The 26593-nt window shown below is 44.5% G+C and overlaps 1 protein-coding gene across 1 annotated transcript in view; it reads right to left on the bottom strand.

Moving 5' to 3' along the window:
- LOC137371571 (protocadherin Fat 4-like) overlaps positions 1-26593 on the bottom strand; it is a 113166-nt gene that overhangs the window by 25861 nt on the left and 60712 nt on the right. Inside the window, exons 20-25 of the mRNA XM_068034410.1 lie at positions 25664-25805; positions 24705-24764; positions 22711-22836; positions 19591-19688; positions 19163-19248; positions 18847-19026 (exon numbers count right to left, since the gene is read on the bottom strand). Of these exons, the coding sequence (XP_067890511.1) occupies positions 18847-19026; positions 19163-19248; positions 19591-19688; positions 22711-22836; positions 24705-24764; positions 25664-25805 (692 nt within the window). The remainder of the gene's footprint in view (positions 1-18846; positions 19027-19162; positions 19249-19590; positions 19689-22710; positions 22837-24704; positions 24765-25663; positions 25806-26593) is intronic.

The raw sequence follows: 26593 nt of genomic DNA, 5'->3' as shown, positions 1-26593 counted from the left end.
ACCTAGAGGCGCCTTTATTATGAGGTCATTAATTAATACTGTCTCGTTACACATTACCAGATCTAGAGTACCCTGCTCTCTTCTTGGCTCTAGAATGTGCTGCTGTAAGAAACTATCCCAAAAACACTCCATGAACTCATCTTCCAGGCTACCTTTGCCAATCTGATTTGTCCAATCTATCTGTAGATTAAAATCACCCATGATTATGGCTGTACCTTTCTCACAAGCCCCCATTATTTCTTCCTGTATACCCCATCCTACAGTGTGGTTACTATTTGGGGACCTATACACCACTCCCACAAGTGAATTCCTTCCTTTACTATTTCTTATCTCTACCCAAACTGATTCTATATCTTGATTTTTAGAACTAAGGTCACCTCTCTCTATTGTACTAATGTCATCCTTAATTAACAGCCTGAGCTAGTAGACATCACTGACCTTAAGCCTATCATGATTGAATCAAATCAGCCTCCTTCCTCCCATACTATTGGGAAATCAACTCAAAAAAGCACTTTGGTCAGGCACTAGGGACTCACATCGAGTGGACGATAGCATGTAGTTACTTCTGTAAGCGATTAAAGCCACATTGCTATTTGAGATCTTTTTATGCAGAGACTATTAGATTTTACCAGCTCTATGGTGATGGGCTGGAAAGCAGGAGGAGTAGTAATATCATGACGAAAGGCATTGAGAGGGAAGCCCAATGTTTATATTGTCACAACCGGATATTCTGAAGGGCAGCCAGGCTGGCGGGAGGACTTGTCCTGAAAAGCGACAGGAAGGTAATTAAGCCTGTTAAACAGGCAATTACCAGGGTTTTCTAATTTTATGAAGTGTGCACGGCAATAACAGGGCTTCAGAGCCTCGCCAGGTATGAAGAAGCAGTGGATTAGCGTGAGGTCAGTGCTGACTCCAGACGGCAACCATTGCGAATGATAACGTAGCTTTGCAGAGAGGGTGGAACAGCTTGGGCATTGGCAGTGGCAATTGGGATCAGGGACAAAATTGCCAGTACAGCAGGGGCATACCGCTTGAGTGCCATCTTGGGTTTGGACCTTGTTTGAATAGAGCAATGGGCATGAGAAGTCCTGGAAACTGAGTGTAGCTATCTGCCATGAGCCTCATTCACTCAGGCTTTGAAACCTCTAGTGAGGAGGAGCATCAGACAGGGAGAGAGCTACAACCACAGGCAGTGGGCCAGCAGTAACCAGAGGGTCACCAGGAGCTTCAGCCTTGGAAGAGGCACAAAAGAGGTGGAGACAAAGGGGCACACAACCAGCCTCTGGTGTGCAGAAGAGGTTACCCACCAGAGTGGGTCTACTGTCAGAGGCTCAGCTTCCTGCAAATGAGCAGCAGTGTCCCTGGACTCTAGGAAGGCAGTCACTGAGCTGTGTGCCATGATAGAGGACAAGCTGAGTCCTATGGGAATTGGGGGACACCATTGCCTGTGCCCTGAAGGGCATTGTGGCACTGAATTTCTATGCCTCAGGATATTTTCAGGAATCTTCTGGAGATATCTGTGGGATCGCCCACTCTGCAGCTCATTACTGCACTGAGATGGCCACCAATGACATGTTCAGGAGGGCCAGTAAATATTTGCACTTTTGTACCGATCAGAATGTCAAGCTGAGAGGGCCATAGAACCCAGGGCTATCACAGGGTTTCCCCAGATGCAGGATCATAGAGTCATGCAGCACAGAAACAGGCCCTTTGACCCATCATGTCTGTGCCGGCCATGAAGCACCTATCTATTCTAATCCCATTTTCCAACACTTGGCCTGTAGCCTTGTATGCTATGGCATTTCAAGTGCTCATCTAAATACTTAGGATGTAATCGACTACATACATGTGGCAATCAAGGGTCCCACAGACCAGGCAATGACATTCATCATCGGGAAGGGATATCACTCCTGCAATGTACAACTGGTAAGCAACTACCGCAAATAGTTCCTTCAGGTGTGTACACAGTTCCTGGAAGCAGCAACAACGCCTACATACTAAGGCAGTTCCAGGTGCCAGATCTTTTCAGGTCCCCCACGTGCCTTCAAGGATGGCTACTGGCTAATAAGGGCTACCCACTGAAGAGATGGCTACTAATGCCTGTGGGGAACCCAAGCACAGATGCAGAGGAGAGATACAACTGTTGCCACGGGATAACTCGAGTGCCAATCAAGCAGGCCATAGGCCTTCTGAAGATGCAGTTCTGATGCCTTGTTAGATCCTGTGGAGCACTTCATTATGCCCCAGCAAGGGTGCTGTGCACAATCTGGCACGACAGAGGGGGAAAGCTTTGAAAAGTGAGGACATCCTGGAGCGTGATGTCTCCTCTGAGGATGAAAATATGGAGGAAGATGCTGGACAGGTGCTGAATGATGAAGAACCCCAGGGACTGCAGGCAAGGCACAATGAGATACACCCAAGGGAGGCTCGCTATGTACTATTACAGACACATTTTAGGTGAGCCTTACTGACAGATCCATGCAATTCCATAAAGTCACAGCTTTCTGCAGCCCTGATGCCGTTTCCTTGATTACCCTTACCATTTAGCTGCACGCATTAATACATTAGACAGCGGCATGAGGAATGCATTGACCTCATGTGGCGTGGTCCTTCCCATCACACCCTTTGAGGGAGCCAGGGTACCAACAAAGGCCCAGCGGTCTGCAAGAAATGGAAGGATTCCTCTTGCCTTGCAACATTGCACATTTTTCGGAAAACACAAAGAATGCAATATAGCATGTGTTAACAAAAAACAAACCCATGAAACTCAAGTGCAGCTAGGTGCTCTTCTTAAATCTCTTATGTGTGCTGCACATGTGCTCCCCCTGCGCTGTCAGCTGAGGTGTAGGCAGGCTGTTGATATTGGTGCCCCATGGCTTTCAGTGGCTTTGCCAGTCATCCTCTGGCTGCTTGAGGCCTGGAAGTCCCCAGCAGATTGAGGGCCTCCTGCACAAGTGCAGGAGACACCTCTGTCGTCATGGCTATGTTAAGCACTGGTATCACTGACAAAGGGGCTGATAGCTGCTGTCCATGCTAGGAGAACCCTGAGAGGAGCCCACAGATGCATCAGGCATCCACTCCTCTACCTTTCAGGGCACACCTGTACCTCCCTGCCCTGCTCACCTGGAGTTCGAGGACCTGGTGGTGAGTCAAGGTGCCTCGCCTCCCCCACCCCCCTCTCATCCAGACATTGCTCCATAGAGCTCATGGAGGTGGTAATGGCATGAAGGCCTGTGTGCATCTCTGGCATCCACTGAGTGGTCTGCTGTTTGTGGCTCTCCAACAGAGGCACCACTGTCTCCATGGGGAAAGCCAACTGCGCGCATACCAGAGACATGGCAGCACTCGTGTCCCCGATGAACTCCTCCATCGCCCATGCATGGGTACGCATAGCTGGTCATGCAGTGCAGAATTTGGACCCAAAAGCGGGCCCTCACAAATTTCTACCCTTTTGTCTTTGAACCCTCTTCTATCTACAGCAGCCAAATATGGCATGAATTACAACTGAAAAGAAAAGAAGTTTCTGAAATTTCTGTGTCGGAAAAGGCAATATTTCCAAGCACTTAGCTATTGGTCCTGTAACACTTAATAATACCACATTATAATAGATGTTGACCATATAATTTACGGGGAATAAACTGTAAATTATTTCTCAATAAACGCAGTAATTATTTCACAATCAGTGTGAATATCATCACATTTCAAGGACATGAAGTCTGTACTATCAGCACAAAATCAAACTGTCACTCTTCTCACCCTCACCTCGTAAAATCACCAGCCTTTATCTAGGATAATAGCTTAGGCAGTCGTAACGCCAGTGGGAATGGCATAATATAAACGGGAAGTCACTTTTATGTTTGTGCATCTTTAGATGCAGCTGCAGGAAACTGGCCTGTGACCCTGCTCTCCATATGAACATTAAAAAGGGGCTAAATTGGATAGCCTACGAAATCAGGCACAGAGATCGCAATGCGCGGTTCCCTCACGCTGTTGAAAGTGATGCAAGCAGCATGCAAACTTCACACTGCCTGCTCATTTACACAATTGTGGTGCGCAGTCCTGCATTGAACACGCTGCTGTGTGGCTGCATGCCTCAATGGGGGGGGGGGGCCCAAGTTTGGACAAGGCTAGCAGAAATTAAAGCTAACCTGGACTACTTAAAGGCGAGATGCAACTCTATCAGCAGCAGGAGCAGAAACTGTTTGAGGAAGAGGGGAAGACCCGGAGGAATTAAGAGAAATGGCACAGCAGGCCAGAGAGCATGCCCCAAAGTTCTCAGATGCCATGCTGGAGGCTTTGGTGCAGGAGGGTAACAGAAGGAGGGATGTCCCCATCCCTCAGGGGACTAAGAGGCTTTTTTTTTATTCATTCATGGGATGTGGGCGACACTGGCCAGGCCAGCATTTATTGCCCATCCCTAATTGCCCTTGAGAAGGTGATGGTGAGCTGCCTTCTTGAACCGCTGCAGTCCATGTGGGGTAGGTACACCCAGTGTGCTGTTAGGAAGGGAATTACAGGATTTTGACCCAGCGACAGTGAAGGAACGGCGATACAGTTCCAAGTCAGGATGGTGTGTGACTTGGAGGGGAACTTGCAGGTGGTGGTGTTCCCATGTATTTGCTGCCCTTGTCTTTCTAGTTGGTAGAGGTCGCGGGTTTGGAAGGTGCTGTCTGAGGAGCCTTGGTGCATGGCTGCAGTGCATCTTGTAGATGGTACACACTGCTGCCACTGTGCGTCGGTGGTGGAGGGAGTGAATGTTTGTAGATGGTGTGTCGGTCAAGCTGGCTGCTTTGTCCTGGATGGTGTCGAGCTTCTTGAGTGTTGTTGGAGCTGCACCCATCCAGGCAAGTGGAGAGTATTCCATCACACTCCTGACTTGTGCCTTGTAGACAGTGGACAGGCTTTGGAGTTAGGAGGTGAATTATTCGCCTCAGGATTCCTAGCCTCTGACCTGCTCTTGTAGCCACGGTATTTATATGGCTACTCCAGTTCAGTTTCTGATCAATGGTAGCCCCTAGGATGTTGATAGTGGGGGAATCAGCGATGGTAATGCTGTTGAATGTCAAGGGGAGATGGTTAGATTCTCTCTTGTTGGAGATGGTCATTGCCTGGCACTTGTGTGGCGCAAATGTTACTTGCCACTTATCAGCCCAAGCCTGGATATTGTCCAGGTCTTGCTGCATTTCTACACGGACTGCTTCAGTATCTGATGAGTCATGAATGGTGCTGAACATTGTGCAATCATCAGCGAACATCCCCACTTCTGACCTTATGATTGAAGGAAGGTCATTGATGAAGCAGCTGAAGATGGTTGGGCCCAGGACACTACCGTGAGGAACTCCTGCAGTGATGTCCTGGAGCTCAGATGATTGACCTCCAACAACCACAACCATCTTCCTTTGCGCTAGCTATGACTCCAGCCAGTGAAGGGTTTTCCCCCTGATTCCCATTGACTTCAGTTTTGCTAGGGCTCCTTGACGCCATACTCGGTCAAATGCTGCCTTGATGTCAAGGACAGTCACTCTCACCTCACCTCTTGAGTTCAGCTCTTTTGTCCATGTTTGAACCAAGGCTGTAATGAGGTCAGGAGCTGAGTGGCCCTGGCGGAACCCAAACTGAGCGTCACTGAGCAGGTTATTGCTAAGCAAGTGCCGCTTGATGGCACTGTTGATGACACCTTCCATCACTTTACTGATGATTGAGAGTAGGCTGATGGGACGGTAATTGGCCGGGTTGGACTTATCCTTCTTTTTGTGTACAGGACATACCTGGGCAATTTTCAGCGTTGCAGGGTAGATGCCAGTGTTGTAGCTGTACTGGAACAGCTTGGCTAGGGGCGTGGCAAGTTCTGGAGCACAGATCTTCAGTACTATTGGACAGGCTCTTAGGACAAGTGCTGAGAAGGCAGTGGGAGCAGGGGACCGAGGCAGTCAATGCCACCAATGTAGCCCTGAGGACCTGGATGCAGTGCTGCAAGAAGTTTAATGACCTCACACGAGTGGTCAAGGTCAGTGAATGCATGTCCATTGCTCCATTCAGCACACTCCCTTCACTCAACTGCCAACAGTCTACATTAACAACAACTCAAACCTCACATTCATAAGCTTCACCTCACCCTTATGCACTTAGCACTGCTGGAAGCTGCACACTCACATCTCACAGCTTGTACACACTGCCAGCTGTTCAACTGTGGCAGGCACATCACCTAAACACACTGCACCACACTCCCCGACACAACCCATGGTAGCCCATATTAGATGAAGTGGCACTGAAGCCATCAAAGAAGCCGTCATATTCCTGCCAAATGCACCTTCTCAAATCCAGGTTCAATCTGTTATAATTTACAAGCTGCAGTTGGTATAACCATGCACGTTGTTTCCTCCCCGCTCCTTTTCCCTCACCCCAAATCTGCCCTTGCGCCTTTATCTTTCAGATACCCAGGAACTGCTGCCTGGCCAGACAGTGGTTTGGGAAACTGAAGGCCTTGTGGGAGGACAGACTGATGAGGAATAAACACCATCACTCAATTAGACCCTCGCAGTCACCGGATCAGTTGCTGGCATTCCACAAACCTTACAGGGTAACAAAGGAGCAGGATCTGTACGCGGTGAGTCACTGGGCATGAGTGGCCTGCAGCCAGGCCTGAGAAAAGGGTAGCTCAGGTGCCATCTCCCCAGAGTGTGAAGTCATGCACAGGTTCTGCTGCAGATGACACAAATGAGGATTTCAAAGGGGGTGGTGTAAAGAAAAAGGCTGATGGGCATACACATAGGAACGCTTGGTGCATTGGCAGGTCTGCCAGAGAGCCTGTTCTACTTGTCAAGGAGCATGGAGGAGTCTCGCTCCAACTTGGCACAGGGCTTCACACAAAGCTTGGAGCCCAGCCTTCCCAGTGTGTAAGTGGTGGCCGACTCCATGACAGCACTTGTGGACCCTGTGTGATGCAGCGTCTGGTGGCCGATGTCTCAATTGTAGCACAGGCAGAAGCCGCCCAACGTCTGAGTGATGTGGCGGAAGCTTAGTCTGAGGTCATGAAGTCTCAGCTTTTTGTCATGCAAGCTCAGACATGCTGCCATTGTGACTCTGGATAGAAATGCTCAAAGGGGCTTGCAGGGTCTCACAGCAGTTCAGCAGTCTGTGCACCAGCAGATGACTAGGATTGCTGAGGTGCTGCCCCGAGGGAATTGCAGTGGTTCCATGGAGTGTGAACCTCTTGCCTTTTCCCAGGTTGACAGCATCCATGCTCCCACCCCTGCCACTCTGCCAGTTCCCTTGCTGTTGCTGGTCACCCAGCCCAGACTGCTGCCACCCATGCTGAGGTGGCACATTCCAAAGCCTGGCCCTCAAGGCCCAGAGCTTCTCAAGGGCATCCTGTAAGGCCATCTGCAGTCTGCCCCACTGAAAGTCAGCAGCCTTCCATCAGCAAATCAGGATTGCTGCCATGCTGGCTGGCATTTAGCAGCATGATCTGCTGGCCATGGTTGTACACCAACTACACATTGTATAAGTGGTAGTCTTTGTGGTTTCAGTACATCACACCATTGAGATGTGATGCACACAAAGCCATGTGTGTGCTGTTTATGGCTCCCAGTATCCTGCCAAGGCCATAAGCCTGCTCCTCCTGCTTCTCCCTGATGGATAATGCTTGTAAAGCACTTTGGGGCATTTTATTACATTAAAGGTGCTATATAAATGTAAATTGTTGTTCTTGATGTTGTTGAGAAGACAATGAAGTCTCCTCTGCTGGTGAACAGAGCCTCTGTCGCCTACTGGATGCCGCCGTGGACAGTGAACTGAAAAATGTTTGCTATGTCACCTGTTTCAGCCAGGAAGGATCCACTGGTGAAAATATTCAGGGCCATGGTCACTTTCACAGCCACTGGTCGCACCATCCTTACTCTGCTCTGAGGCTGCAGGTCTGGTTCTAAAAGGTGGCACAGTACTGTGACTACCTCCTTGGTGAATCACAGCTGCTGAACACACTGCTCCTGGGTGAGGAGCTAGGATAAGTGCTCTTGGAAGGCCCTAGGTGAGTATGGCCTCCTGCTGAGACCCTTCGTCCTTCTCCCTCTGTGAGCAGCTTGTCTTCTTTGGTGCCTCTGCTCCATGTCCCTCTGATGTTGCAGACCAAAGGGGACTGTGACTATAGCCCCCATGACTAGGAGCAAATGGTGTACACTACACCCTTGCAGTAGCAACCACTGCTTTCCCCAAAGGCGAACACTGATCCCTGCAGACTTTACCAACTTTTCTGAACTCTTTCAAACACCCAGTGCTTCCACAAACTCAGCAAGAGCCTGTGTAAAGTAAAGCACAACTAACCTGCAAGATGGAGGATAATGCCATTTAATAGCACTGGTGGGGAGGGGAGTCCCTTGTGCTGTTCAACGCATATTCAGCTGTGTGTATTTAAGAGAGGGCAATATCTAGAGTGGTGAGGGTTAAAATGGCAAGTCAAGCATAAGTACAGCATTACACGCTGACTGATGTTATGATCTGCTCATTCTGCACACTTCCAGCACGTGCACTTAACACCCACGCTAATGCTTTCAACAACATGGCATTTGGCACGACCCATGCTGGAATTGGTTAGGAGTGGCACGGATGCCATTTTTCTCCTAAACTGGCACCGTTAGCAGCAAAACTACTGCCGCTATGGAGCCCAATTTTGTAGCAATAAAGTGAGTTGGTTGCTGGAATTGATGCAACTCTGTGACAGCTTCTCTAGAAACTTACAGCTTTCTTATGCACTGCTCAGAGAACTACAGGTATGTGCTTGGCCCATATAGTCTGTAAGGATTCCTGCAAGCATGATTCCCTCTATTTGCTCGCTATCTGGTTGTAGCTCTTTTTCTCACATTCATCCTGCTGCAACTCCTGCTTCCTGTTCTTATTCCTTCTTTTGCCAATGTGAAATTCCCTAAAGGACCAACATCAACATGTCAGCCATGGCTGAATAACAGCATTCTTGACTACAAGTCAGAAGATTCTGGGTTCAAGGCCCAATCCAAAGACAAAAGCACATAATCTTGGTTGAGACCTCTGTGTGTTGATGTGCCATCTTTTCGATGAAATGCTAAACTCTCAGGTGGATGTAAAAGATTGCACACCACTATTTGAAGAAAAGCAGTGGTATTTTTCTGGTGCCCTGGCCAACATTTATCTCTCAACACAGCGCTTTAATCATTTGCACTATTTCAGTCCTGCTTCCAGGCTTTTTTTGATTGCTGAGCTGCTGCAGGAGGTCAGTATCATGGGAGCTTCCTGGAAAGTGGCCAAGACCCATGAATCACTGCAGGATATTAGGGAAGTGAAACCTCTTGTGGTTCATAAAGCCTTGTGGACAGGAGCCCTGATGACCACATGGGCTGCATTTATTACGCCATCGCAGGTGCTAGGAGTGGTATCAGATGTGGGTGGCATCATTGTGCATCACATTGGCAGACAGCTGACTGATCATGCGGCAGCCAGCCAATTTGAATGCATGAGGTGCGGAGTCTGTCTCACTGGAGGACAGGGGTGGGTAACGAGACACCGATGGCATCGTCAGCGGAGATGAACGCAGATGCTGCGCCATATTTAAAGTGCTGCCAGCCCTGCTTGGATAGCTGCATCATTCGGTGAGTTTGATGCTGGTTTGCCTTTGTGCTGCTGATTGTAGACCCTGTGCTGCTGTGCCGTTGACTGTAGACCCTGTGCTGCTGTGCTGTTGACCAAGTCCTCATAAGACCAAGAGCTGATGGGGAGCCAAAAGGGGCCATTTCAGGCAGAAGACACCGGGTGGCTCCATGGTTCAGCCACGACTCCCTGCAGATTCTCCTCCAGGCTGTAAGGGAAAGGAGAGAGCTCCTCTTCCCAAGGGATGGCAGGAAGAGACCCTCCTGTCTGACCAAGCAAGCCTGGATGGGGGTTGTAGAGGAGGTTAGCAGCTGTGGTGTCACCCTCCGAAATTGGGTCCAGTTCCACAAAAGGGTCAATGACCTCCTTTGCTCCGCCAAGGTGAGTCCTCCATACCCATCCCATCATTGGGGCTTGCATGTAGTCACGCGGGAGGGAGTGTGACATGCCCAGGAAGTGGCTACAAAGGGGGTGGCCAGGGTCGATTCTTCTCTTTGGAGTGCAGTAGCAGCAGGGCAGGACTTCTGCTCACCCCTTTGATTGCACCCCAAACCTGACAGATCTCCCTAGGTCAGAGGTCACAGAATATGCATGGCGGGATCCAGATGGAATTCCCACCACCAAGAGGGAGTCTATCCATAAAATCTTGGCAGTGCTGAAGTGGGCGAGGTGGCCAAGCATTTAATGGGCAGAAGAATACAGAAGATCAAGGAAGGTGCAGCCTTTTAGACCTCGGCAGAAACTGAGACCTACTGATGAGCGAATGAGGTCTACATGGATGAAGAGTAGGCCTTTCCATAGCTATCTCCCTCCATTCTATTACAATAGCCCCCCTATTGCTGGTACCTCAGGCCTACTGCCATCTTTTAGATGGTGGTCCCTGAAAGTGAAACTAGTCTGGATAAGAATGAAATAGGCAGGACCCCAGGCCACAAACTCCCAGTAGCATTTGCATGTGGTTGGTGGGATAAGGATGGCCAGTCACAGTCCCAGTGGGGATGGGGGGAAATGTAGGCCTCACTGCATGATTTTGCCTCATTGTACACGGCTACCATACCCCCAACCACTATCCCCCCCACTCCCTGCCCATTTCAGGTAGGATCATGGAGGTGAATCCAGTCCTAGATTTCAAAAGGGGACATAGTTTAACTTTATAAAACCACCACAATGTTCAGGATTATATCATGCATTTGTAAGGTGAGGTTTTATGTCTAAATTTACTATCAATCCTATTTTGAGTAAAGCAGTAATGATAGTATTTTCCTATTCCATCCTTAAAAGTCATGGAGAAATATCTCAGAAGTTATGCAGCTCATGCATGCTATAATCGAGCGAGATCATCCACTCGCACTCTGACAATTAATTTATCACACCTCGTTTCATATGTCGGATGTACAAAACAGCAAGTAACACAAAACACCCAACGAATGCAAAAAGTACATAAGCAAAATAAAGATTACAATGTTTAAAAAAATTGATTGATGCATCTTTTACTCACTTGAGGCACATGACTCATTAATAAATCCAGCCTGATGGAATATGGAGCAGTTCCTTTGTGACAAAGCAGCATTTTTCAGTTTATATTCATAGCATCATGAATGGAACAGAAATGCACAGCCTTTTATCAATCTATAATTAGTTAGCTATCGGTGAACAAGTACTGTTTTTTCAATTAGCAACAAATCTTTTCTTTTTGCCTGAGGGCTGGCAAGAAGGTAATAGATCATTTCGCCGGTAATAGGGACAGTTTCATTGTTTAAACTCTAGCATTTCTACATCACTTCAAAATATTTGTTTTGTTTATTAAGGTTGGGGGCTGATGTGCTTTGGAAATAGGCTTTGCACTCTGAGCACGGAGTTGAAAGTTAGAAATTAAAATTTGATATATTGGGGATTAAAAATGATAAAGCCAGGTTTTAATTAATCTTTTTCAGCACTGCGAAGATATAGGTCTGTTGCATTTGGGATAGGCCATGTTAATATTTACATTCTGCCCTTTCAAGAGGGAAAAAAACTGACTTCAAAGTCAGTTTTCATGAACGAATACCCACCCTTTTTGTCTAATGAAGGACCCAACAATGCACAATACAGCAGTAATCAATCTGCAGCATCTTTTTGTTCTGATCTAGGCCCCACTACACTTCCAGCGGTACAATGATGCCATGGGAATTTTGCACCTAATGTGTTTACATGGTTCAGAGATGAATGAGTAGAGTGGGATGACACTTTGAGCAGGGAAGGAGAGGTATAAAGACCTTAAACATTAATTGTTAAAATCTGGGCTTCAGTGGCACACACAGACTTGAACTAGCCTGGACATGATCCCAACATCATATCGATGTTAAAGACAAGGGCACTTTGTCTTCAGACAGTATGAGGGAGGATCAAAAAGACAGTTCTGGTAATTTTTGGCTGAGTAAAAGCAGACAAGAAGATTATTGTACAGATAGTGAGATATGCAGATTGAGAAGAAATTCAATGCCTGAGGAAGGACAGAGAGGCTATTGATAGAAACAAATCAAAAAGGGAGGAGTGAGCTTTGTATGCAAGACCCAGAGAGATTATCCCAAAAAAAGGAAGGAAAAGCAATAGATCTGAGCAGCTGCTTGGAAGAAGTGTCAACTGGTGGGCCCATACCTGGAGATGAGGTTTCAAAATGATTTTTCATCATTGCTCCTGTGGAGTGCTGGGTATGTCGTCATAATGTTGTACTTTAATACACTTTGGGACCACGTTTCCTCAACTGGTGCAAATTATGTGTGAGAGATTAAGAACTGGTGCAATCCCACCAGAATTGTAAAATACTCAGATTTTCTGGGTCAACTCATTGCATCATTATTCATAGATCCAAGAGCAAGTGTAAGGAGCAACTAAAGGTCAGAGTGGATAATTGCATGTAAATTAAATTTACAGGGATGGGGACAATTATAAGGCAGTGTCACAATAGGGGGGTGGAGGGGATCAAAGCTTCTGAAAGCATTAAAATAGATCAAAGGGCATCTCAAACCATTAACAGCCTTTGCCAAGGTTGAAGGAGCAGAGGATTGACAGATACAAATAAAGACAAAGGAAGTCCCATGTGTAGGCTGGAAGCCTCAGTTGGCAAATCATATCAATGGCTGTGCCAGCCTGATAATGCCTGCTAGCAGCAGCTCTCCTGACAGTAGAAGGCAGAGCTCTGCATCTGACAATTATTGTCATGTAAGTGTGAAACTGCCTGTAAATCTGGTTATAACTTCTTGGCAGGAGTGGCTTTGCTGGCTGAAAATCACCCTGGCATGCCTTCTTCCATGTAGTACCATGTAAAATATAAAGTGTTTGGGGCTGCTCTTGCATAACAATCATTCAAGCCTACATGCATATCTGTGCCATTGCATTGCTGGTACAACTTATAATAACTTGCATTTATATAGCATCTTTAACATAAAAAGAACAAGCCTATGGTGGAATGTTAGCACACCTGCCTCTGAGTCAGAACGGCCTTCTCCCGATATTCCTAGTTCAACTCGGGATCTGGCTATTTTAGATTTCGTGTTATGTAATGAGAAAGGGCTAATTAATAACTATGCTGTAAAGGAGCCATTAAGAAATAGTGACCACAATATGACAGAATTTTACATTAAGTTTGAAAGAGATACAGTTCATTCTGAAACTAGGGTCTTAAATCTGAACAAAGGAAACTATAACGATATGAGGGAAAAGTTGGCTATGGTGGATTGGAAAAATAAATTAAAAGATTTGATGATAGACAAGCAATGGCTAGTGTTTAAAGAAGTTTTACACAGTTTACAACAAATATACATTCCTCTAAGACACAAAAACCCAACAGGAAAGGTGAATCAACCACGACCAACAAAAGAAGTTAAAGATTGCAAATAGGTCAAAGGAAGTGGCTTATAAGGTTGTCAGAAAAAGTGGTAAGCCTGAGGATTAGGAGAAACTTGGAGTCTAACAAAGGAGGACCAAGAAACTGATAAAGAAAGAGAAAAGAGATTATGAATGCAAGCTAGCTATGAACATAAAGGTTAACTGTAAAAGCTTCTTTAGGTATGTGAAAAGGAAAAGATTAGCAAGGACGAATGTGGGCCCATTGCAGGCGGAGACAGGAGAGTTTGTGGTGGAGAATGAGGAAATGTCAGAGAGGCTAAACAATTACTTTGTGTCTGTCTTCGCGGAGGAAGACACAGAAAATCTCCCAGAAATACTAGGGAACCAAGGGACTTGTAGAAATGACGAACTGAAAGAAATTAGTATCAATGAAGAGGTAGTACTTGAAAAATTAATTGGATTAATTGGACATGATGAGCTATATCCCAGAGTATTGAAGGAGGTGGTTATAGAGTTAGTGGATGCATTAGTGGTTATCTTTTAAAATTCTATAGATTCTGGAAGGGTTCCTGCAGACTGAAAAGCAGCAAATGTAACCCCACTATTTAAGAAAGGGACGAGAGAGAAAACGGAGAACTACAGACCTGATTGTTTGACACCAGTAGTAGGGAAAATATTAGAATTTATTATAGAGGATGAGATTACTGGACACTTGGAAAATAATATGATTGGCAACATGGAGAGGGAAATCATGTTTGACAAACCTGTTGGAATTTTTTGAGGATGCTACTTATAGCATAAAGGAGAACCAGTGGATGTGGTGTATTTGGATTTTCAGAAGGCTTTGATAAGGTCCCACACAGGAGGTTAGTTATCAAAATTAGAGCACATGGGATTGGGGGTAATATACTGCAATCGATTAAGAATTGATTGACAGACAGAAAGCAGAGAGTAGGAATAAATGGATGGCAGGCTGTTACTAGTGGGATTCCGCAAGGATCAGTGCTTGGGCCGTAGCTGTTCACAATCTCTATAAATAATTTGGATGTAGGGACCAAATGTAATATTTCCAAATTTGCTGATGACACAAAACTAGGTGGGAATGTAAGCTGTGAGGAGGATGTAAGGAGGCCTCCAGGGGATTTGGACAGGCTAGGTGAATGGGCAAGAACATGGCAGATGGAATATAAGGTGAATAAATGTGAAGTAATCCACTTTGATAGAAAAAACAGAAAAGCAGAGTATTTCTTAAATGGTGAGTGGTTGGGAAGTGTTGATGTCCAAAGAGACTTGGGTGTCCTTGTTCATGAGTCACTAAAAGCTAGTATGTAGATGCAGCAAGCAATTAGGAAGGCAAATAGAATGTTGGCCTTCATCGCAAGGGGTTTTGAGTACAGGAGTAAGGAAGTCTTGCTGCAAATGTATAAAACCTTGGAGACACCGCACCTGGAATATTGTGTACGATTTTGGTCTCCTTATCTAAGGAAGGATATACTTGCCATAGAGGGAGTGCAACAGAGGTTCACCAGACGAATCCCTGGGAAGGCGGGATTATCTTATGAGGAGAGATTGAGGAAAGTGAGCCTGTATTCTCTAGAGTTTTGAAGCATGAGAGGTGATCTCATTGAAATGTACAAAATTCTTACAGGGCGTGACAGGATAGATGTGAATAAGATGTTTCCTTTGGCTTGTGAGTCTAGAACCAGGGGACACAGTCTCAGAATAAGGAGCAGGCCATTTAAGACTGAGATGAGGTGTAATTTCTTTACTCAGAGGGTCGTGAATCTGTGGAATTCTCTACCCCAGAGGGCAGTGGAAGTTCAATCATTGAGCATGTTCAAGACAGAAATCGATAGATTTCTGGATATTAATGACATCAAGGGATATGGGGATAGTAGGAAAAAATGGCATAGAGGTAGATGATCAGCCATGATCTGTTTGAATGGTGGAGCAGGCTCGAAGGGCCATATGGCCTAATCCTGCTCCTATTTCCTATGATCCTATAAAAATGTGCTGTGCCAAATGAGGATTTTTTAATTCATCAATTGGAAACATACATCAGACTTTTAATGAAAAAAAGGAGCTGGGATTCTATAATTAACTTTTAAAAAGCTGGCAACCAAATGGACACCAGGGGACACATCTGGAATTTGCATCTGAAATACCTCACGTTCCAGAACATAGAATTGGAGATGCATGTCTAACAGGAATCCCAGCCAGAACAATGCTTTGGCTAACTGAGTAGATTATCCAGATCACCCCCATTAACAGAACATTTAAAGCCATCTTGAAGCATTCATGAGTGGAGATGTCCCTCCAGGGGGTAACACTGACAATACCACTGAGACAGGTTTTCGGTTTTATTCTTTGGACCTCATTAAAAACAAAGGGGATTGAGAGAACCATGTGACCGTCTCCCCAGGCTGTGTAAAACTGGGAGTTTTGTTACACACAGCAGACAAGCTACTGGGACCTTGAAGCAGAGGCTTCATTTGCTAACCAGGCAGAACCCCAGTGGGATTGTATGTCTCTCTCTCTCTCTCCCGATGATATCACAGGTTTAAAAACCATCTGCGGCTGTGGACTATCAAAGTTTACAGATTGCTACAGAGAGACCCCAGGGGAAGAAAGCCACCTACAATTCTGTCTCCAAGAAAATCCTGAGCCAGGTAGGCTAGCCACAAGGCAAGACAACACGATCACAACTTCAGCTGCAAGACAACAACCGACTGTGTATTAATTTTTATTTGTTCTGGACTCTAATCCAAACCAAACTATTTCTTATCACTCTGTACTCTATTTGTGTTTATGATTCTCGTGTGCTTGTGTGACTGAAAGAGTAGTGTACTTTTATTATTTTATCTAGGTCGGGTTTAGTTTTTTTATGTACAATAAACTCACCTCTTTCCTGTTCAAACTCAAGAAAACCTGTCCGATTGGTTCTTTGCGATCACAACAAAGGTAAAAGGTAAAACACTCACTAAAGTGGTAAACACAATCACTGTTTAAAAAGGAATAAAACCTGTTGTGGTCAAACAAGAGGAAGGGTAAGAGGGGAGCCTGCTCACCTGATCGTAACACCTAGCAAGTGGAGACCGGAGCACCAGTTGTGAATTCTACATTGACATCCAGCTGGATTCTTGAATCTGGTAGGTGTGGGTGGCCCTTCACTCATCATATGGGTTGTGGGACCCCATAAAATCTTTCCGTCATATAGAACTAACCACCAGATTAGTTGATATAAAGATAGTTGCAGCCATGGAAGGAGTGATAATGTCGTGGCCTTTCAGATTTTTTATCAGTCTGCATATCTTTCCACTACTTCACAGTAATCTCTAAGGGAAGAGTGCAAAGAGACAAAAACAACACCAAAAAATCCTGAAGCGCTTCACGGTGGTGTAAGAAAAAAAGATGTCAAGCCAAAAAAGGCGCTATTAGGAGGGGTGACCAAAAGCTTGGTGTAAAAAGTGGATATTAAAGATTAGTTCTGATAGGCTTACAGAAGAGTGACACAAATTGTCCAGCAATTTGTGGATAATTAGAAGTCATATCTTTTTAACTCTGCACATTGCTGGATTTCTTATCAAATAATAACGGCAAGTGACATTAATGTGGCATTCTGAAATGTGACATCCCAGCAATTTCAGGCTATACAGTGTGGTGATATCTGAGGTGCGCTGCTGGCTCCACTGTGTTCTGTCCATTAAAATTAAGACATTTCAAATAACTAAAAATAGGAGAGAACATAATATTTTGGGATATGGTATTTGAGTAATTTGAGGCACAATGTAAGTTGAGCATGCTTAGAAGGTACAAGAGATTTCGGAACTATGGATTTCAAAGCTTTCCACCATTGGGTTAGTCTTCGCTTCATGTCTCAGTTTGTTGTGGACTGATTGATAGAAACTAATTATTATGATTAGTCCTCTACTCCATTATCATTGCATTATGTGATTGCCAGAATGGTAGAAGGTGAACTGACTGGACCTTGGTCTTTTCTCATCTAGCAATTCCTAAGTTTCTATGAAAGATAGGGAAAGGGAACACAAGAACACAAGAAATAGGAGCAGAAGTGACCATATGGCCCATCGAGCCTGCTCCACCATTCAATACGATCATGGCTGATCTTGGGCTTCAATTCCACTTTCCTGCCTGCTCCCCATATCCCTTGATTCCCTTCACAGGGAAGGTGAGATGGGCTGAGCTATGGATATTTCTATGGCAACTTCCATTGCAGCTCTATAGCAATCAGCTGAAGGCAAATTCAAGTGACAGCAGTTAGATGATGTCACTTTCTTGTGTGCATAGAATATTTAATTGGACATACCCCACAAGACGATCTGCAACTGGCAAAACTCATCCAGTGGCACAAGAAAAGCTGAATGACTGGCAACTTGGACTTAATGATATAATCTTTGGAGCCATGTCTCTGCTTAACCATTTCAGATGTGAGTCTGCCTTAAATATGGTAATAATTTCATAAGTCAGGGATCTGTATGTATAATATAGCTCAAGGGCCATTCTCAGTTTGCTTTTCCTTCACTTGTGGACCTTGGCATACTTGCTTCCCCATGTGCATCTGGGTCCCTATTCATAGCACATCCATATCACGAGTATTCAGTGCTGTTTCCTGGCTTAAGATTTAGTGTTATTTCCTCTTTATTTCTTGTTCGTCAACAAAAGAAGGTCAAAGGAATGTTATGCAATTCAGAGACATGATTATCCTACCTTCTGGACAGCAAGTGAAAGATCTGTATTGAGGTAGAACTGCTCAAAAGATATTGTGGGTGAAATTGGTCTGGACGGTGCACAAAACAGACGTTAGTGAATCGGCAGCCCATTTTTACAGCGATGGATTTTCTTTTCCAATGCAATCAATGGAAAAGAATACCGGGCCAGATGTAAAACAGGCTGCCAACTTGCCATGGCCCTTTTTGTGCAACCACCCAAGACGAATCTTATTGGTCTTTCTCACTAGTTCTGTAGTTTTTTTTTCTCTTTTGCTTTGAGGAGATGCCTGGTCTACACTTGATAACTGTTTATGCTAGTATGATTCAGATCAGGAGCTCAGGAGAATTGTTGGTGCAGGCCCACATCCCATCATATAGTGAGTAATTTATATTTAAATGCTCCATACCAACATTTGGCTTCCCTGGAAATAGGAGGGTAGTGTACATGATATAACAAATGCACAGTTTAAGACGTATGCTGATTTCTGAAAATGTTCACCACAATGTCTGAAAGCCTCATTAAATTATCATGTCAAATACTGGCAAAAAATTCCTTGAAATAATTCATCAAATATCCGTTATATCCCTAATAAGGTAAAATGCTTTATAAGAGTTTGCTTTTCCATAGTGTGAATACAATGACACAGCAGTATTATGTGAAACATGTTACCTGATAAGGATATTACTCGAAGACAGCGCCTCAGCAAATTTAACAGGAACACTGTTCAGTTTAAATTCCTTAATGCAACCAATGAAGTCATGTGTTTTTACTTGATCTGGGCGAAGGAGTATTGGGTCAATTGATTTGATTCCTCCAAATACCATATTATTTTTATCCAAATCCAGAGTTCTAAGAGTGAGACAAGACTGGAATGTATTAATTTGCAGAATTATCTTTGAATCATATAATATGTCATTATTTTCTTAAGGCTGATTGAACAGAAGAAAAATTTTTGAACAGCATAAAGCTAAATATTCATTGATACCTTTCTGTGCCTATGCCTGGAGTGCTTACAAAGCAGAACTGTGCTGGCTGATCGTTGGTGCAATTATCCACTGTCAGGGATCCAACCTGCAAATATAGCAAAAGAAAAACAAGCTGGTTGCTGCTCACTTCAAGAACAATACCAATGAAGTAAGTATGCTGCATCCCCCCACCATCCCCCAGACACAGAAATCCTTCTCCTCTGATTTACAGTCTGCTTTTGTTCTTTGCTATTAATGTTTAGAACACTCTGGCTTAAATTTTCGGAAACTGGTGCTGTGAGGAAAATGCTGACAGATAACAGTTATAAAATGTCTCTTTGTGGCGTTTAATTCCCCACAATTGGCCTTTTTGACTCAGACTGGCAACTTATTGCTAATTTTTTGCTGTGGGTTCATGGCCATTAAAATATAGATTGCAACATCCGACATCCAGAGTCATAAGACATTTATGTCCCATCAGTTTGGCTGGATTACAGCTCAGGCCACAAAAGTGAAAGCCCAGTGTTGTTGAACTCTTCAGCTCCCCTGCAAACATTTTAACTAAATCTTTTGTTCCAATTTTTGTGCTTCATTTATGGTTCGCCCAATAGGAGGTCATGTCAATGCCAAGAAAGCTCTAACTGAGCACATTACAAAATAGTAATGAGGTATTTTGCATTGGAAAACACCATTTCTGTTCTTTCATTTCTATTCCTGCAGCTCAGAACTGAATCAAATACATTTATAAAGAGCAGAGATAAGCAAAACACTCAGAACACAAAAGTAAACCTCCAAGAATAATGTAAAATATAGTTTGCATTAGTACAGCCTTTTAAAAATTGATCCCTTTTTGTTTCTTTATGCTAAATAATTTATCTAGTTGTTAGCAATATGATTATATCATTTAGTCTTTATTGCACTCAGTCATCTTAAGGTTTACTCAGTTAAATGTGAACCCTCTCAACTGAGCAGAACACAGCATGTGTTTCAGCTATGACGAATTTATCTATCATTTAGACAATTATGTAACTGGTTTATCATTCATTTATTTCTTAATATGCGCTAATTAAATTTGCACCATGCTATTAAATACATAGTTTTCTCTGAACTAAACACTATCCAAAAGCGTAATATTGCAACTAACCAAATAATAAAATGTGCAGGATTTTCTCATAAGAAATATGATTATCGCAGTCTATAAAGGTAGTAGAGAAATAGTCGTTTCTGATGGTTAGTTTGAAATAGCCCTGAAGGAATTCGTGGCAATTGCCGCAAATCGTTTTGCTTCCCATTATTGTAAAAACTGTACTCCTGTAAAAGATTTTCATTTGTGAGGTTTGATTTTTTAAGAATATTGAGATGTTCATTAGATTTGAATTTCATGTTCTAACAGTTAAATGCCTTTATTACGTTAACTTCGTTTTTCTGCTTCGATCTATTTCAGTTCAGACCTGCACCACCCACCAGATGAGGGAGCAAGTAGTTGAACTACTCCAAAGCCTTTCAGAATCCTTCTATAATTCTCCCTGAGGGGCATGTGAGTCATCTCCTCCTTTGTAGTATGATGCTCTGTAACTTCTCCCTGAGGGATGTACGAGACCACATCAGGGTGACTCACCCTCTGATTTTTCCTTGACTTGTGCTGCACTGTAATTGGTCACTAAGGGGCGCCTCAAGGTGACTTATGTTCAATTTTTCCTCCATGTTGAGATGTGTCTGGCCTCCATTCAATAGCTTCCTGAGAGACTGGGGACTCATTGTGGGGGGAATCACAGGAGTGAACTCATGTCGTACTATTCTGTCTCACAGAATATTCATGCTTCAAGCCATTGCATCATCACCCTGCCTTATAGGCAATGTATTTTTAACATTTTGCATTAATTGCTACATTTCAATAAGCTGAAAAATCCTCATTAATATAAAGGCATTTTACAGTGATTAACAATAGTGATGCATCACGCGATTAAAACACTACATATTTGTCTAACACAATCATTTAAAAAGACTAAATCTCATGAGATTATGTCAGATAAGTCTTGTGATCCTGTGCAGAATCATAGAGTGTGATTCCAAAATCTGTGTTTTGTACAAAGCAGAACTAACATGATGTCATGCACATAGTAGAAATACCATGAAAATACATCTACAAAATCTCAATGACCTAAAATCTGAGAATCAATGCAGTTTAACTCAGGGTTCTTTCTTTTGGGCCTGCTTATCTCGAGAGACAATGGATACGCGCCTGGAGGTGGTCAGTGGTTTGTGAAGCAGCGCCTGGAGTGGCTATAAAGGCCAATTCTGGAGTGACAGGCTCTTCCACAGGTGCTGCAGAGAAATTTGGGTAAACCACAGTATAAAGGATTGATTAATATGTAGAAAAACCTAAGCAATGAGAGTAGAGCCTCACGTCTGATGGGTTTGACTTGCTATTAAACAAACACAAAACCTAGAGGTGCAGAGCACCAGCTGCTTGCAGTACAGACAATAATGTGTTCATTCTCAGTTCCATGATCACGATTACCCAGTCTTTATTAATTTTACTCTTTTGTGTTTAACCCTATGAGTACTGAAGACAGATTTTACTGGATCTCTAGGTTATCTTTATAAAAATGTATAGAAATACATATATTAATGTTTACAGACTTTTTGTAAGAGATATGATTTTATCATCTTTCTTTTGAAAGCCGTGTCATTATAAAGCATTCCATAGATTGGTACGGCCGTGAAATGACATAATATCCTGAGTGGAGACAGGTATATCTGAGTAACAATTACTTCTGGGAATTGAAGCTGTCAACTTGTGGCTGGGCTATAAGTAGTCAAATGCTTGCACTACTCTTTGCCCAGCTCCTTGTCCCTTTCTGGTTGGTCATGGTTGGTTATCTCGATAGTTTATGCATTTCCTCTGAAATGAATAAGTATGGCTGCAAAGTCATAGAAATAGTTGTGGCTCACTCACCGACTCAACTGTACTGGAAATGTGAGAACTCATGCAAGCGAGGGGAAAACAAGGCAGGAATTGGAGGAGGAAGTGTAATCGTGCTTCTGAACCAAAGTTGTAAAGCAAACAATAAAACTGGTAATTTAAAACAGTAGAGGGCTGCGTTTTTTCATTTTTATGTATATGATAAAAAGATAATGGATGCATTTGTTAAGGGATGATTAAACAGCGTAAACTAGATAGGCAGGCAGTTAAAATCACCCAGGAGATTTGCCTGCCAATGTCCATTCTCCTTCTCCAATCTTCCATTTTAACCGGCTCAGATGGGAAGGATATCTGCTGTATACTGGTGGGATCTTTCTTTAAATATGCAGGTTGGGCTCTGCTGACATCACTGTGCCGACCTCTATTTTAACCGGTGGCCTGAGTTGGGCAAGCTGTTGTGGATTTCCTGCCAGGTGAACTGGGTCCAGAAGAGGCACAAACAGGTGGGGCCAGGAGAAATAGGAGCACAAATCGTGGTCCTATGACATATATTAGACCCTAATTGCCATTTTAGGATAGAACTGGATGGAGTGTGTGTCTAACCTACAGCTGAGGAGGCCCCATTAGGTAAGTTTTATTTACCAATTATTTTGGTGAGGCCAGGAGGAGCAGAAGTGTAATTTGGACACCATCTGTGATCGTAGATGCGCGAGGGCTTACTCCCGCTGATTGCTGGCTGGCCTCTGGACTGACCAATACTAGAGTGGCCTGAATCCAGAGAACTGCATCTTAAATGAGGCCCAGACCTCAAAATATATCTGGCCTCTACACCCCTCTTCACAGTTGGTCAGTCAGCATGCTCCTCCAGTCAGGTGCCCAAAAATTAAAATCTACTGTTTTGTTGCTACAGATTTGATAGTTCTGGAACAGCCTCAATTGATGTGAACATATGAACATACAAAATTGGTGAGCTGGAAAAGACCAGCTGCAATACATTAGTCTCATGGTTTAGCATCCAATTTAAGCCTGAGTGCAAACACTGCATTTTTATTTGGCTCAGGAGTTAACTTGTAGCCTACAACATTATTTCTGCCTGACAATCTGAAAAATGACTTTAATCACTTGGTACTTAGAAAGGCCGTGTTTTCTAAATGAGGACTCTGTTGAAATTTACACTGTGATACATGTCAGTGTTTGATCAAATAATGTCATAAATAATCTCCTAGTAATTACTGGTCTTGTGGTTCTTGTTGGCAGAATTATATGCACTGAAGAAAGCCTGAGGTCTGGTCTGTCAGTGCTAAGTTACATGATGTCAGCCAGCACAGTGGTGGGGGTGGGGGTGGGAGCAGGTGATGAAAATCTAGGCTAGATCAACTCACCTCCTTACAGCTCAGATTGGTCAATCAGTTACCCAGATCACCCTTCTCCCTTAACTGGAGGTAAGATGGGTCTCCTTGGGGTTGTGTTATCCCCAGATTGGCATGCACTGTGACAGTAGATTGGAACTGAGTCAACTCTCATTGACAGCATTAAAAGAAAAATTGTTCTTGGGATGTGGGTGATGCTGGCAAGCCAGTACTTATTGCCCGCCCTTAGTTGAACTGGGCACATTAAACTCAACCGCATAGTGTGGGACTGGATGTGGCATATGTAAGCCAGACCAAGTAGGATTTTTGCAATAATCTAGCCACTTTCATAACCATCTTTTGGCACAAATCCACAAATTACAAAATTCATTTTGTTTTTATTCTTTCATGGGATGTGGGCACTGCTGGCAAGGCCAGCATTTGTTGCCCATCCTTAATTGCCCTTGACAACTGAGTGGCTTGCTAGGCCATTTCAGAAGGCAATTAAGAGTCAACCACACTGCTGTGGGTCTGGAGTAACATGTAGGCCAGACCAGGACAGCAGACTTCCATTTCCAAAGGACATTTGTGAACCAGGTGGGTTTTTATGACAATCAATGATAGCTTCATGGCACCATTACTGAGACTAGCTTTCACTCCCAGATTTTTATTAATTAATTGAATTTAAATTCCACCAGCTGCTATGGGGGTATTTGAACCCATGCCTCCAGATTACTAGCTCAGGGACAGTATCATTACAACACAATTTGATACGTGAGCCAAGCAGATCTGGAAAACTCCAGACAAATGCTAACGATTGACCAGCCACTCTGGGTCATCAATTAGAACTGGAGGGGTGCACTTAACAGCAGGGATGGAGTTCCCTCAAAAGCCTTCAAATAACTCCTCAGGGCAACACTCTAATGGTAGTTTAGTCCTAACTGGATAAGTGGAGGACCACCATTGTTGGTAAGCGACACCATTTAGATTGTAGATTGTAATAGAATTCCTGCACATACTTGAAGACATCTAAGATTTGCCAGACTGCACCTAAATTTAGGAAATTGGGATGTGCCCCTATGGGCAGAGTGTGCACTTGGGGAAATAAAAATTCCACCTGTGAGGATTTTTCTATACAGGTAAAAAGAAGAAAATGTTTGGAAGTACAAACTAGATCTATCAGCATATTGAACAGTGAGCTCAAAGTTAAGCTGCATAGTGCCCGTATTTTCAGCACTATGGGTGCTGTTTCGCATTGAAAATGGTGTCCATGATGAAAGTGCACACTTGTGATGCTGGTCACACTGGATGCCATTTTGGTGAGGCCATCAGTGTGGCTGTAGGGAGCTGGAAGTACACAGAGTAGACAGATCATAACATCATAAGTGTGCAACCCTGATTTAACATCAGCAGTGCCATTTCCAACCTGAATGCTCCAGCTCTCTTAACCTCACACAGTTGAACATGCGGTCAGCAGCATGAAAGACCACCCACTAGCAATATTTAAAGAGATCATCAACCACTTTCAGGTTTGTTGCTGATTGATTTCTACTGGTTGTGGCTGAATTTGTAGAAGTGATAAGTGGTTTGTACTGCTGCTTAAAGTTAAAGTTCAATTGGAGTGGTGTGACACATGCTGAAGGCCTTGGTTCTGATTTCATGGGTTCTGCTTGGAGCACTTGCCCCCAGTCAAGAGTTCTGTAGTTTCTATACCCCTTGGCCTGCAGCATGACAGGGTGAATGAGCAAACTCAATACAGAGGAGGACAAGCTGCTCAGAGACAGAGGTGGAGTGAGGAGAAGGATACAAAGCAGGAGATCAAATCAACCCAGGGTCTTCAGGGTGCAATTCCCTACCTCAACCTCAGCGAGGAGCAAGGGGCTGGATTTTAAAATCGGTGGTGGGTGAAAAAAATGGTGACCCGCACACACGGGCCGCACATTATGGAGCCGCCGCGATTCCAAAAGCGGCGGCTCATTAGCCCCCCAATGATGCAGAGGGGGCCGGCTGCATTCAGACAGATCCAATTAAAAAACCTTTGTGCTGGAGTTGTGAAGCCAGTGCAGGAACTCCTGAACGACACTGTGAACCCAGGACACCAGCAAGGCACAGGCGATGGCAGAGGAGCGAGGAAGGGTGGCCCCACGGTTCAGTGATGCCTCCCTGCTCAGTCTCCTCCAGGCTGCACGGGCAAGGCGGGAGATCCTTTTCCCCAGCGATGGCAAGAAGAGGCCCTCCTGTCTCACCAAGAAAGCCTGGATGGAGATTGCAGAGGAGGTAAGCTGCCGTGGGGTCACCCACCGTGACAGGGTCCAGTGCCGCAAGAGGACGAACGATCTCATTTACTCGGCAAAGGTAAGTGGCACTTTTTTTGGGGCCCCATCTGACCTGGGTTTGCCCACACAGAGTGGCACATGGGTGCCACTGCTGTGTCAAACACAGGGAGGCTGGGCGGGGAGGATTGATCCCACATGGGTGGCTGCATGTGTGAAAGAACCCACCCTCATTTGCACTCCAGAGCATGGCACCTACATGATAGGCTGAGTCTGTCTGACACACTGACTGTCACCCACCTTTTGTTGTAGTGCCCCTATTGTGCAAAGCGCCATGTTGCTGTATGTCAATGTTTAAGATCTGCACCCTTGCTCTTCCAGGCAAAGAGTGCGCACAATGTGAGGGAGTCCTCCAGGACTGGAGGAGGAATGCTGGACTTCCGACCACTGAGCCAGGCTGAGGGGGAGGCCCTCAAACTACCTGGCGGTCAAGGAGGACGTCCAATTTCAGAAGTGGAGCTTGGCTTCGGGGTGAACATTCATCTCTTTGGCAAATGCTATTATTATCAGAAACATTACGTTATTGAACACACTGCTGTCATATTAGTGATATGTACACCCAAAGAACCTAAAACTGTGCTCTTCACATTGTATCTTGCAGAGTGACACTCTAGGGTGAGATCAGAGGACCCAGAGAGTGCTGCCACCTCTGAGGCAGAGACAATCTCAGAGGAAGCAATGTCCCATGACACTCACCTCGGTGGGAATGCGTTCGGCTTTAGAGTCTGAGTAACAAGCTGGTGAGAGCACCACACACGTGCCCGAGCAGCTGGCTGAGGCTGAGACAGCCGAGGCCTCTGACAGTCAGAGGACTGTGGGTGGCCAGGCTCCTGCTGAGCCCCA

Source organism: Heterodontus francisci, chromosome 6 (genome assembly GCF_036365525.1).
Source record: "Heterodontus francisci isolate sHetFra1 chromosome 6, sHetFra1.hap1, whole genome shotgun sequence".
NCBI lineage: Eukaryota > Metazoa > Chordata > Chondrichthyes > Heterodontiformes > Heterodontidae > Heterodontus > Heterodontus francisci.
The sequence above is the reverse complement of the archived record's forward strand: the minus strand, read 5'-3'. Positions and strand labels throughout refer to the sequence as shown.